At 47.7% G+C, this 14,580-nt stretch overlaps 1 protein-coding gene across 1 annotated transcript; it reads right to left on the bottom strand.

Moving 5' to 3' along the window:
* Positions 1 to 748: 748 nt before the first annotated feature.
* SLC34A2 (solute carrier family 34 member 2) lies at positions 749 to 14,368 on the bottom strand. Its single transcript, XM_052642132.1, has 12 exons — positions 14,257 to 14,368; positions 14,019 to 14,153; positions 12,917 to 13,045; positions 11,372 to 11,515; positions 10,084 to 10,195; positions 7,723 to 7,918; positions 6,714 to 6,809; positions 6,185 to 6,305; positions 4,873 to 5,040; positions 3,231 to 3,347; positions 3,010 to 3,134; positions 749 to 1,375 (listed from the first exon to the last, which is right to left on the bottom strand). The coding sequence occupies exons 1-12, from the start codon at positions 14,366 to 14,368 to the stop codon at positions 749 to 751; spliced, it is 2,082 nt and encodes a 693-aa protein (XP_052498092.1).
* Positions 14,369 to 14,580: the final 212 nt, after the last annotated feature.

Here is a 14,580-nt window from a genome sequence, read left to right as displayed (position 1 = left end):
CTCAGCAGGGGTGATATTTATCAGCACTAGGCTTTAGCCAGAACATATGCTAGGTTAGCTGGGTTAAGAAGCACCCAAGGCTCTTGTGGCAGAGATGAACCATCTCCCTCAAATGTTCCCCAATTCCCAGCACTCATCCTCCATCTGCCAGCTCAGGGACAGGACTGCTCTTTTACAAAAACCCTGCCAGGGGATGTGAGGAGCACTAAGAAGGGGAAAAGGCCACACCGATGGTCTTCTCCAAGTCCCAGACAGTTACACCATTTCCCGTGAATTGGGCTGCCCTTGGACTGTATGGGAGCAGCTGCTCTTGGTTGAAGCAGGTCTTTGACAAAAGAGAGATGCCTGAGCTGGATCATAATAAAGAAAAGTGTACATGAATATGCACCTCTGAGAACCTTCCTTAAATTCCTCCCTTGGGGCTTTTCCTTTGGAAGAGGATGGTCAGGGGGTAAAAAGCCCTATTGACCAACCCAGCTGTGTGCTGGGGAAATTGTGATCATCTCTCCGGCCAGGTTTCACTAATTCTCTTTCAGTGTCATTTTGTGCCTTCCTGAGCCTCCAAGGCCCAGGGAGCGTGGGGCTGGGATGGAACTATTGTGTGGGCTTGATACACTGGGCCAAGGGAATGAGAGCTGGGATGGATGTCGTTTCTCAATGGGGAAGGAATTCCCCTGAAATGCAGGAAGAACCAAGAGGGAACGTGTGGACTATGGGGCCCTCCCCCCGTCTCCGGGCAGCCCCTAACCTACAAGGCTGTGACGCTGGAAACGATTTTGGTGCCTGAGGCCTCCACTTCAGACTTAGTGACCCCATCCTGGGCCTCTTTGTCCATGGCCAAGTTGTCGAATGCCTCAGGGGACTTGACCGGCTCGTCCTTCACCTCCTCCAGGTCTTCGCAGCACTTGCTGCAACGGCAGCACCTGGAGCAGCCGCACAGCCCGCAGCAGACGCGGCAGCAGACGCGGCAGCAGCAGCAGCAGTGCCTCTGGAAGCAGCTGGTGACGGAGGTGATGAGCTTGTCCCAGGGCTCCAGGGAGCGCATCCACAAGGGCAGGAAGTCCCAGCTTTGGAGCTTCTGGGGCAAGGAGCCAGGGCAGCAGGACTGCAGGATCTTGAGGACCACCACCAGTAAGATCACAAGGACGATGGGCGACGCCACGCCCACCAGCACTGGCCAGCCAAGCAGGGAGAGGCCGAACACCCCCAGAGGGATCAGGAGGAAGAAGATGATCAAGTAGACGATGGCGAACCAGCGGTACTTAGCTGAGACGCTGCCCAGCCCTTTGGCCAGGCGGATAGGCAGGCGAGTGAACGGGATTGGGTACCACAGGATGATGCCTGAGATGTTGAAGAAAAAGTGGCACAGGGCGATCTGAAAAGCCAGGGGTTGGAGAGGTGAATGGGTCTGCCTCACGGAGAGAAGAGGGCGTCATCTAGAAGTGGAGTCATGGGTCTTCCTCACCTTCGTAGCTCAGCCCAGAGTGGGAGGGATTACATTAGCTGAGGGCCTAATGTGTGTCGCTGGGGGGCAGGGGGTGGGTGGGGGTGGGGGTGGGGGTGGGGGTGGGAGGGTGGGGAGGTGGGGGGTGGTGGGGGAGCGGGCCAGGTGGGGAGAGGGGAAGGCAAGGGAAGTGACCACCTGAATCACAGTTTAGTTTTCAGGGCCTGAAGTTTCCGTTAGGCAAAATCTAACAGTGAACTTTGAGAAATTGAGGCACTATGAGGTTAAGCTATTTTCCTCAAATCATACAGATGGGAGATGGGATTCAAACCCAGATAGCCTAGCTCCAGAGGCCATACACTATGTACTTTCTTATATGTTCCACCAGGAACCGTGCATGATGTTAGGGGCTTTGGACCAGCCCTATCCAATGCATTAGTCACTATCCACTGCAATGTGGCCTAAATGTAAAATACTCGCTGGATTTCCAAGATTTAGTCCAAAACAATTGTAAATGACTTTCCTGGTAGTCCAGTGGTTAAGAATCCACTAGCCAATGCCGGGGACATGGGTTCGCACCCTGGTCCAGGAAGATTCCACATGCTATGGAGCAACTAAGCAAGCTTGTGCACAACAATTACTGAGGCCGCACTCCACAACAAGGGAAGCTACCACAATGAGAAGCCCACTCAAGGCAACAAAGATAGCTCCCACTCACTGCAACTAGATAAAGCCCATGTGCAGTAACAAAGACCCAGTGCAGCCAAAAGCAAATTAATAAATGGATTAATAAATTTTTAATAAAGGAATATAAAATCTCATCATTTTTAATATTAATTACATGTTGAAATGATCATGGTTCAATCAAACACATTATTAAAATTAATCTCCCTGTTCCTTTTTGACTTTTAAAACTGCAGTCCTAAAAGTTTCAGATTTCATGAGTGATTCACATATTCTATATTCATTCTATATTTTGATCAACAGCATGGCTTTAGACAGAGCCTCATCAGATCTTTAAAATAATCCTACAGAGCTAGAGATTATGGTTCCTGTTTTTCAGATGAGGGAATTGATGCTCAAAGGTTAGGCCATCTGTCCAAGGGCACTGGGTGTGTAAATGGGGGACAGTGATTCAGACATCAAAGGTCATCTTGCCCAAGGTCACCTAGCTGATCCAGGCAAGGCAGATCCCCCTGATTCTTCTCAATGCCAGGCTTAGGACACAAGTGACGTCCCATTGTCCAGGCAGAGTTTGCCAAGAGGAGGGCAAGGAGACAAGAAGTGGTATCTATGTTTCTGGAATACCCTTTCCTCCTCCAGCAAAACAGCCACCTCACCTTTGTTTAAACAACCTCTGGTGATGGGAGTCTGACTACCACCCTAGGGAGCAGGTGCCTTTGGTTGTTCTTAAATCTGTCTCCCTGAGGCATCTCTACATCACAGTTTTGGACACAACAGAGAAAAGCTTGACTTGGTTACTTGTTTAGAAACCATGTGCTTACAAGACCATGGATGGGTTTGGATCCCACCCAGAGCCCCTGTTCCATGAAGCATTTCCTTACCTGGAGTGAGCTTTTCAAAGTACTGCCTGGGCTGGCTAAGGCGGCCAAGATGGCAGTGGTGGTGGTGCCAATGTTGGCACCTAGCGTTAGTGGATATGCTCTTTCAATGGATATCACACCGATACCTGGGGGGATGAAAATACAAAGCCCGTGGCATCAGCCCCAGAGGATGGCAGGAGATGGTATCAGCAGACAGAGGGAGACTCAGGGGAGAAACTCACCGATCAGTGGGGTCATAGCAGACGTGAACACAGAGCTGCTCTGAACGATGAAGGTCATGCCTGCCCCCACAAGGATGGCCAGGTAGCCAGTCACCCAGCCAAAGGGGTAAGGGAAATCTGGAAGACAGAGGATAAGAGATGCATCACAATCCTTCCAGAGGAGGCGTGGGTTGGGAGGCCCAGCTGGCATCTCACTAGGACCCAGGCAGCAAAACTGGGCCAGAGGTTTGAGTTGTGTAAACTCCTCTCCATACCCACACAGAAGTCTGAAGCTGCAAATTGGATTTTTTTAGCATTTTTTCACCTTGCATATTCGAACAGTAGAAGTAAGGATGGGTTGCCAAGACAAAAACACATATTCACTGGAGTTCTGAATGCTGAACCCATCTGTTATGCATGGAATGTTTGTGTCATTTCCCCCACCCCAAATCCATGTGTTGAAACCCTAACCCCTAATGTGATTGTATTAGGAAGTGAGGCCTTTGAGAGAAGACTAGGTCATGAGGTTGGAGTCCTCAAGAGTGGATTAGTGCCCTTATAGAAGGGAGAGCTTGTCCACGTGAGGACATGGTGAAAAAGCAGCCATCTATAAACTAGGAAGTGGGTCCTCAACAGAACCCAACTGTGCTGGCGCCCTGACCTTGGGCCTCCCAGTCTCCAAGACTATGTGAAATAAATTGCTGTTGTTTAAACCATCCAGTCTATGAGAATTTGTTACAGTGGTTGGACTAAGTGAAGTTGCTCAGTCGTGTCCGACTCTTTGCGACTCCATGGACTGTAGCCTACCAGGCTCCTCTGTCCCTGTGATTCTCCAGGCGAGAGTACTGGAGTGGTTGCCATTTCCTTCTCCGGGGGATCTTCCCAACCCAAGGATCAAACCCAGGTCTCCGCATTGCAAGCGGACACTTTACCCTCAGAGCCACACTAAGATGTCACCCAAATAACAACAAAACACTCTGAGCATTCAGACTCTAGCTTTCCTCCTGTCTTGGTCTCCCAGTGCTTCATACCCTCCACTTAAAGGAGCACTGAGGATGTGAAGCAGCTTGGAAGCCCCAGAGACCCTGTTCTTGGCACCACCAGTCCAGGACCATGCCCCGCATAGCCAACAAGCACCCAGAGAAGAGTCACTCAGTTCACCCTCATGACAACCTTGGGAGGTAGACATCCTCAGCCCCATTTCACAGGCAGAGTTCATGGGGTATGTTTTCATTGGCCAGGATGCCATTCTCAGCAATAGAGTCTCACTGGCTGTTTCAAAATGCTGATGTATTTCTCCAGAACCACATTTTCTTCCCAAGAGCTGAAGGGAAATAAGGGTCACAGTGGACTTCTGGTACCCTTTATTACCTAAGGGATCCTGACGGACTCAGTAAAGTCCTGGGCAAACAGGGAACCTGGTAGGAAGGAAGGCCTAACTCACAGCAATTTGAACTTAAGCTGGCTCTTTCTCAAGACCTTGCAAACAAGTGCTCCTCAGGCTCCACTCAAAAGGAGGATTTCGAAGGCAAGTGGCATTGTAACTTTCACAGCTTCTCAAAGCCAAGACAGAAACTCCATGTAGAGGCTGTTGCTAGAGAATCAACAGGAGCTCCAGTGACACCACCCCTAGAAGGTCCAGAATGAGAGGCGGCAAGCTTACCAGTGTTGATTGTCTTCTTGATGACAGCAGCCACCTGCCCCCTGAGCACAGAGCCCAGGAGCTTGACAATTAGGATCAGGCAGGTACAGAGGATCAGCAGGGAGGTTATCAGCAGGATGACGCCAACAATAGCATCTGAGAGGTTGAAATTCACGAAGATGTGTCGGCCTGGAGAGACCACAGACAGCCCTTGTTAGGAGGGCATGGAGCCCCTGACGGCCACAGATTGTTATTTATTCCCCAACATCCTTCTGTCTCAAAGTAACAGAATCTTGGTTGTCAGCTTGACACAGGGCAGCCCAGAATAAAGACCGCTCTTTCAAGCCTCCCTTGCAGCTAAGTAAAACCCTGAGGTTATGCTTAGGCCAATGGGATCTCATGAGGGTGAAGATGTAGTAAAATCCAGGGGCAGACTCAAACCTCCAACTCCATTCTTCTGCCTCTAAATCCCATTCCACGTTTTACTCATGATAACGAGGATACCTACAAGTATTCAAGGAGCAAATTGGGGCAGGAAGGGCAAGTCAGAGTGGGAGCAATTGTTAATTATAACTGCTTGTGTTTTTTTCTTTTTAAAATCCCTGTGTGTCCCCATGATGATTCCAGAAAAAACATGGTTATTTTAATGGATGTACAACAGCGACAATACAAGAGGTGATACATTCACATGATTCTGTGAGGTAAACCACAACTGGAGTAGTAAGGTGTACGGCTCAGAATTAACGTGGGGATGCATGGAGAGGAGGAGAGGCAGAGATATGCAAGTGGGCACATAAGGAGTAGATGATTAGAAGAACTAGCATCAGGGCCATAGAAGTCCAGAGGCAACAGTACAGCTTCTTAAGGAATCGGAGCATCAGTGCTCCAACCGGAGCAGCAAGCTCACTGCTTTGTTCAGTGCCGTAGCCCCAGTGCCTCAAATGGGGCCTCCTGTACAACAGGGACTCCTGACTCAAGCTCCTGTTGTCAGGCTATCATCTCCCTACAGTTACTGCCAGATACCAAAGCCCATGGAGGGAGTGCTCTGGAATCTGTTGATGAGTTCTGAATTGGCCTGGAATGGCCAGAAGAACTTAGTTTCAGGTCCTAGCTCTTTCCTTTACAGGGGGACCTTGAGCCTGACCCCCGGTCCCCAGCCTTAGTTTTTTCTGCCATGAAAGCTCACAGCTCATTGTCCCATGTAGGATTGGTGTTCAGTGAACCTCACTGCCCTTCTTTCCTTCACTTACTGGGGCTCCAGACAGATAGGAAATAACCATCATCACCCCAGACAGCCTGTCCCAATGGCTGATGCTCTGTGAGTTCCACTCACACTTGGCAATGTTCTCCTTGTAGGTCACGTTCTTGATGGTCCAGGTGTACAAACCATCCGTCCAACAGAGAGAAGGGGAGGTGCAGTTCTCAGGCGAGGGGACGGTGACATTTCTCTCAGTCTGGGTGGCAAACATGAGAAATACTATGCATCGTCTACAACCCTCACTTCTGGTGGGGCATGGAGGGAAATTCGGGGCATCAGGGGAGACTCCTAAGTGTGGGGTACTGCTTTCACAAGTCCCTCTATAAATGGAAGCAAGGTGGCAGCCAGAGATAAGCCCGGAGACATGCACATAGTTAGCCAGGAATAACATGTCCACGATGTGGGCTCGTCCTGTCTGTCCTACAGCATGTTTTTCCATCTAGAAATCAGCGACTTGAGGATTCTCACTGGCTTGTTTTGACTTTTCAGGAACCCTCAATTTTTCTTTCTCCTGACCTTTTATATGCCCAATCTGAAGGCAAGATCTTACTTTATCCAGTACAGACAAAAGAGTTAACCCAGCCAGCAATTACCAGAAACTTACCACGTTGGTAAAAGTTTTGCACCAAATCTTGATCATACTTTTGTTTTGGACCGACTCATCATTCATTGCAATTTGGTTGAGAATACTTTTATCCAGCTGAGGAAAGCAATGGACAAAAGAGAGTCAGCCCATTGTCAAAACTGATGTGGGACAGATGTTAAGCTGTTAAGAGGGGCTCTGAGGACATGAACCAGATTGCAGTGGTGAGACTCACCACTGGAGCGGTGGGACTCATCCAATCTGCACTCTCAGGGCAGAGCATAGCACCTGATGTCAGTGGGTGCTCAATAAATGAAGGACTGGTATGAACAATGGACCTGTATCTAGGAAGCATGCAGTAAAAGATTCATTGGATAATCAAATAAGAGAAAAAAAAATCAAGGTAAGAGTGAACGAGCAAGGTCCAAGCTGGCCCCTTCTCCCCAAGGCAACATCTACAAAGCCTTCTTTCATTTACTTCAACAATATGGACAGACCCTAGTGAGCAGACGAATAAGATGGGAGGAAAGGCAGTAAACTCTTCCTCTCTGGCTGTGAGTAGGATGTGACTTTAATCAGTGAGGCCAGGGGTGCCAAGGTCAGAGGTGGGAATGAAGTGTCCAGTGGACAGTCCTTGAGTCTCGAGAAGCACTCACTACCACCCACCATTCCCACGCTAATAAACATGACACACATGTGCTGAAGTCACAGAGATAATAAATGCCAGTTACTCCAGGAGAAGGGGATGGCAGAGGATGAGGTGGTTAGATAACATCACCAACTCAACAAACATGAATTTGAGCAAACTCCAGGAGATAGTGAAGGACAGGGGAGCCTGGTGTGCTGCAGTCCATGGGGTCACAAAAAGTCTGACATGACTGAGCAACTGAACAACAAGAACTCCATCCCATCTGGTGTTCCTGAAGTTCTGCCTCCCTTGTTTTTTTTCAGAGGCAGCTAAAGGGCAGTGATTACAGACCCTCATCCATCTCTTCCATCCCACTTACCTCTCTGCAGAAAGCCATGTTACCTGGATAATGAGCTTTGTGAAGGGATCTGTGATAACTTTCAGAAGTTCTGGGGCTTCCTCTCCATTCTTGAAGTGGAAGCTCTCCACTACTAAGTTGGTCAGGCGCTCCAGGTAACCGGTGGCGGCCTCCAGAGGCAAGAGCACCAGCACGGAGAGCCAGTTGAAGAAGTCATGGACGGTGGCCCCCGCAAAGGCCCTGCAGGAAGAGAACCCCACCCCAAGACAGCTCAGTGGCTGGGTACCATCTAGGCAGGTCATCACTCGTATTATCTGCCAGGTGTCACCTACCTATATGCATATAGGCATACAATCTCACTTTTCTTCTTACAGCAATCCCCAAAGTGAGTGGTATTAATACTACCCTCTCCCCACCCCACTGCCATTCATCAGATGAAGAAATTGAGGACCAGCAAACAGAGGAAGTGAAGATCACTGCAGCAGTGCTGGGTCCAGGAATCTCGTCTCCTACTGCCTGGCAGAACATTTCCCACCAGATTAGACAGTAGACAGTTTGCTCTGTGTAGGGGAAAGGGAACTATCAATAGAGGTTATTTTGGCTGCAATTATTAACTTAGCAAGTGGCTGTTTGAAAAAAACTTAATCAAAACTACTTCTGAATCATGCATACTGAACACAATCTTCCTTTAGAAATTTGCAATTTGTTTGCAAGTACAAATTTTTACTTATGCTTCCTGGAGTGGGTGATTTAAGACATTTTCATACACTGCTGACTCAAAGTGTTACAAATATTTCTTTGTAGTTTGGAAAACTGTTTAAAAAAAAGCCTTATAGGTGTTTGATATAGTTGTTGTTTCAGGAATCTATCCAGGAAAAAATGACCAGAAAAGAATACACATCTCCAAAAATGTTATTGAAAGCAATCTATTTAAATATCTCAGAGGGGGGGTGAGCTAGATCAATTATATTCTATGTGTACACACTTTCATCTTTATATATCCAGAGGTAAAAATTAGTGTAACAGTGAAAGGAACCCAGAATTTCCAATAAGAAAACCTGGATTGGTCCCAGCTATGCTCCTCAGCGTTACTCTTTGTGCTTCTATATTAATAAAATAGTACGTAGAAACGTCTACTCAGTTTCTTAAGATCAAATTAGCAAACACACCCTGGGTGATACGTATTATAATTTAGATCTCAGAACATTTTATCACGGACCAGGAGTTCAGCTATGGTTGACAGAAACTGAAAGGCTGAGGACACCCGGTGCCTGCCAGTGTACCCGTGGACGAGGGATGGTGTTTGCTGACCACCCCCACCAGCCTGTTTAATGTCATCTGTCTGATGTGACAGCTGCAGTATAGCTGGTGTACAATATTATATAAGCCACAAGTGTTCAATACAGTGACTCACAATTTTAAAAGGTTTTATTCATTTATGGTTATTAGAAAATATTGGCTGTATGTCCTGTAGCGTATTTTATACCTAATAGTTTGTACCTCTTATTTCCCTACTCCTATCTTACTCATCCCCCTTTCGTCTCCTGAATGGTAACCACTAGTTTGTTCTCGTATCTGTGAGCCTGCTTCTTTGTTTCATTCATTAGTTTGTTGTATTTTTTAGATTATACATATCAGTGATATCGTGCAATTCTTGTCTTTCCCTGTATGACTTATTTCACTTAGCATAATGCCCTCCAAGTTCATCCATATTGCTTCAAATGACACAAATCTGTTCTTTTTTGTGGCTGAGTAGTATTCCATTGTATGTATATGCACGTGTGTGTGTGTGTTTGTGTAGATGGATCACATCTTTCATTCATCTGTTGATGGACACTTAGGTTGCTTCCATATCCTGGCAATTCTAAGTAATGCTGCTATGATCATTGGGGGTGCATTGTACCTTTTTAAATAGGTGTTTTTGGCTTTGTTGGATGGGGACCGTTTTACTATTATAACAAGCTCTGGATAAACCCATAACCAGTCAGAAGAGAGGCTGGGAAATTGTGTTTAATGGAAGCTTTAGGAAGTTATAATTATTTCCAAGTGAGATAGTAAATGCTATTCTAACTGGCCTTGTTTTAACTATGCCACAGGTCAAGCTTCTGGCTAAAACTTGTATTCAGGCAGCCCTGACTAGGTGCCAGGCACCTTGCTAAGTATTTATCTATATGATTGTGTTAATTTCTTTAGGCAACATGGAGGTTGATAGATTCTGTTATCCGAGCTCTGCAAATCAGGGAGCTGAGTTACCAACTGATAAGTATGTGATCCCAGCCTCCAGCCCTGCTCCGCTGTAGAGGTCCAGGGATAACAAACATGCTCTCTTGTCAATGACAGTTAGAAAACCTCAGCCACCCCTATATGGGCCTGGTGGTGGCCAAGGCTGGCTCCAAGCCTCCTACCTTCTGAACTCTTTCCGGTCCCCTGCCTGCATGAGCGCCACGATGGTGTTGGTGATTGAAGTCCCAATGTTGGCCCCCATGATAATGGGGATGGCAGCATTCACGGGCAGCACTGGAGGGTGGAAAAGAGTAAGTCAGCAAGTTAGCCAAGGTGAGGAAGGCATATCGGCTGCGTTCCTGATGTGGCCCAAGGCAAACTGATTTCATTCAGGCTGGTAATCCCCTAAAGCACCAGGTCTTGATCTCTTTAGGGTCTGCACCTCACTGTGAATCTGAAAAAAACTTGGGCATCTCTCTATAGAAATAGGCATGTATGCCAAAGAAGATTAAAAAATTACAGCACTTAATTGCAGGGAATTCAGAGACTCCACAAAACCCTCCTGTTTAAAAGTTTCAGTTTAAAAGTCTAAAAGTTCCATTCTAAGTCCCTCTGTCCCCCCATTCCAGATGGCAGGGTAGCTTAAAGGAGACTAGGAAACAATGTATAAGGACTTGTGTATTTATTATGGAAAATTTATGGTAATATCTTTTTCTTACAAAATTAATACATTGCCATACATTCTAATGTATAAAAGTATAAAAGTACAAATAAAAGTGTATGTTATAAAAGTATTAAGTATAAAAAATATAAGTTATAAAAGTATAAAAGTACTTTGTGGAAGTAAAGGATATTTTTCTAATTTTGTCCTCGAAAAGTTGTTCTACTAAATTTTAGATAAAAATACTAGTTTGGGTTGGAACTCAATCAGTTCAAACTGGCTCCCCTCTCAGAGGGTCTGTCTCAACATAGTCAGGGCAAACGTTGAGTGGGTTCAAGTTTGTAAGTCAGGTCCCCAAGCTCAGATGCCTCAAGGCCAACATGTGATGTGATTACATGAGGTTTTATTCTTAGCCCTGAGAGCAATGATGGACATGTTCTAAATTTATGTGGTTCAATATGGCAGCCATTAACCACATGTGATCCTTTGAAATACAGGTCTTGCAGCTGAGCAGCTGAATTTACGGTTAAATGAAACAGCCACATGTAGCTAGTGGCTACTAGACTAGACAACACAGTTCTAGAGAATTCGGAACTGAGTCTTCAAGTGTTGGGGCCAATTATAAGGCTCAGCCCTGCCCGGGAAGGGAAATAGGAGGCTGCCCACAGTCGAAGCAGAGCACATCATAATTGGACAAGTTAGGAAGGTAATGGCAACAAGCCTGGACATATTCAGAGTAAATCCCAGCCTCCCCAGCTGACCAGGGAAATGCCTGAAATGTGTCTGGGCTCACAGGTGCCTAGACTCACGTGAGGAGGCCACCATACTGACGATGATGGATGTGGAGGTGCTGGAACTCTGCACCAGGACCGTCACCAGCACCCCAATCACCATCCCCGCCAAGGGGTTGGACATGATGGAGTTGTTGTTGAAGAATTTCCCAGCTACCTTTCCTGAAAAACAAACCCATAACCATGTGATGAACGTTAGGTGGGCGCTGAGTGACCAGCCTCGAGTTACTGGCCGTTGGCTGTAGGTACCAGCCTGCAGGCTTGCTGGTGGTATCTCAGGCTTCTCCCCAGTGCTGCTGTAATCCCACCCACCCCTGTTCCTCTTGTCCCTTCACCCTGAACCTTCCTATCTACTTCAACCACTTTCATCAGCAAGCCCTCCTCTTTGATCGAGAATCTGGCCTCAGCTCTGTACTTCGTTTGATGAATGCCAGTGCCTCTCCTGATGGCCTTGTTCTGGTTAGGGATGTATTCCCAACTCACAAGATTTATCCATGTAGATCTTCTCATTCTTCTCTATCCAACCCCTTTGATTCAAGCCCCTAGCCCCATTCCATAACTGAACACTAGGAGCATCACTTGAGAGTGTGCTCTGAGACCATCAATCCATCCCCCCAGCTAATGTTTAAAAGAAGACTGAGAGTGAGGAGTGGGATGCCTTGTCTGAGAGACAGCAAGGCCCCTTGCTGATGCTGCGTGGGATAGTGGCAGACCAGAGTGGCATTCAGCAAGTCAGTCTGCCCCTCACACTCCCGCAGTTCTCCTAGACCACAAAGATGAGTTCTCAAGAACAGAACCAAGAGATACAGAAACCTATGGTCTTCCATGTCACCAGATCTCAGTTTGAATCCCACTATGCCATTCACAGGCGATGAAACTCAGTGCTGGGTGAAAACCTTCTAGAGCCTTGGCCCATTCATCTGTAGGTAGGAAGGACTTTGGGAAGGAATGTTTAAGACAATGTCCCTGTGTCAGTAGGCACTTAAAGGGCTGGCTAATACTACTGTTGCCCATCAGGGATAGGCAGGTGACCAAGCACACAGTAATTTCACTTCTGGATCCCCTCACCCCTCACTTCCATGCTCAGTCCTGGGAGGTATTTAGGCAACTGCAGTGAAAGCAGATCCCCCAAGGGACCCCTGTCCTCCAGCAAAGGACCAACTTTGATTTTTAGTAGTTGCTTTAGCCTAAGAACACTCTTAGTCAATAGTCCCCTCCAGTGGGGAGGTCCCAAGACAGCCAGAAACCCTCACATAAGCCTTTAGGTCAAACAGCTTCCTGTCCGGGGATCACAGACAAACACAAGGAGCTGACGGCTTGCCCTTGGCATTGGCTCTGGCCTGGCCTAAGCCACTTCAGCCCGCCTATCATAACCCTCTCATGACCATTGGTTTTCTCTTCTGTAAAATGGGGGCATGACTTCAGATCATCTCAGGTGACTTCCATTTCTAGAACACTCGGGTAGACTGCAACTGCATAGGGCTTGCTGAGCTATGGCTTTCTGAAATAAATTCACCAAAAACACCACCACCACACCGGACCTTTGACTTCTTCCATCCATACCTCCAACCAGCTGGAAGGCACTGCTCAGGACATCCAAGGAGCACACGAAGAAATAGAGAAACACCAGAAGTAAAATAAATTTCCCAATCCCTTGGAAGACGCAGAGAATCTTCCCTTTGGTGTCTCTCTCTGGAGGAGGAGAAAAGGCATGGCTGAAATACTGAGAAGTTTGACGATGAGCTCAGAACTCCCCCAACTCCCCTCCTAGCCAGGCAGCTATAGTCTTAAATCTAGCAAGACCTAGCAATGGGATGCATTCATGGCTGGCTCTAGTTTTCAAATTAATTACCACTGGAGTCCGTTCAGTTGAAACCTGTGGTGAAATGTCTAAAGGATTGGACTCTTGGGAGGAGGGGGTTGGTGAGGTCTGGGGCACACATGGGCAAGAGCAAGTGTCACTGATGAGCCACTTAAGAGCACTTGCTCCCTGCTAAGTGCGAGGTCAGAGATAAAGGCTTTTCTAAGCACCTTCAGAACCATACAGAATATTTTCAACAAAGTGGCTGCAAGGTAGCAATCACAGCCTCCATCTGGGGAGGGTCTGGGCCCTCGTATGTCCTGGAGGGCTACATCCTGGGCTGTCGCTTTCTCCACTCACTTTTAAAGTGATTCTCACGTCCTCCCTCCCAGCTCTCCTCTCCTTCTACCTGACCTGCAGACTGACCTTACTGTCTGGAACACAAACGCGGCATCTGCTTGCATCCCTGCTGTTTTGTCTATGTAGACTACTTTCTATAATCTCTCTCTGATGCCCACACTGAGGTCTGGGGACCCCTCTTTCCCAACCCCCAGGGGTCTCAGAGACGGGGCCTCGTCTATTTCCTGCTGCATCCATGGCACTGGGCAGTGCCTGGGACCTGGTTCAGCACACAAGGAGCTACAGGGTCTGGTCTGGTTATAACCTCGGTTCATTTGTTGAATGAATGAATGAAAGGATGAAAGATCCCCCAGTCATCACAGGAGACTTGACTCTTAAAGCCAGGACCTTTGCTTGAACAATCGAAGGGAAACAATGACACCAAGGTGACACTGTAAAGATAGTGATCTCAGTCTCTTGCCAAAGGGCAGTCCCCTCCCACCTGCCTCAGCTGCCCTCATTTACCTGACCACTTGATCCCCGTGTCCTTAAGCTCGGGCAGGTCCCAGGGGTCTTCCACCTCGGTGGGCTCCTCGATCAGTGCCGCAGTGGAATGAGACGGCACAAGTTCTATCTTGGTGAAAGGGGCGCCGGTGCCATCTGCCCAAACAAGCAGAGAAGGCCATGAGGAATGGGGAACCAGGCCCAGGTCTCCTGGGGCCTTCCCAAGGGGGCCAGCCCAGGGCTGGAGGGGGGCACTTACCTTTTTCAGTCTCCTTGCCCTTCTCAGGCTTGGCAGACTGGTCACCATCGGCCTTCACAGTGTGTTTCTCCGAGGTGGGCTGGGCATTTTCCAACTCAGGCCAAGGAGCCATGGTCTGTGATAGGAAAACAGCTTAAAGAAGCAGCCACTGAAAGGAAGCCCACTCAGTTTCCACAAGAAGAGACAGTGGTTGCAAAGATTCATGCCCTTAAGCATCGTATTTCATGCCTCTGGAGGCCTCCCTCCCTCGCTCACCCAGGCTGTCACTAAACAAAACCACTGTTTTCTGTGTTTCCATCCTAGCCTCAACTCCATACACCAGCC

This window comes from Budorcas taxicolor, chromosome 6, assembly GCF_023091745.1.
Source record: "Budorcas taxicolor isolate Tak-1 chromosome 6, Takin1.1, whole genome shotgun sequence".
Taxonomy (NCBI): Eukaryota; Metazoa; Chordata; class Mammalia; order Artiodactyla; family Bovidae; genus Budorcas; species Budorcas taxicolor.
Note: the sequence above shows the minus strand (reverse complement) of the source record. Positions and strands in the feature narration are given on the sequence as shown.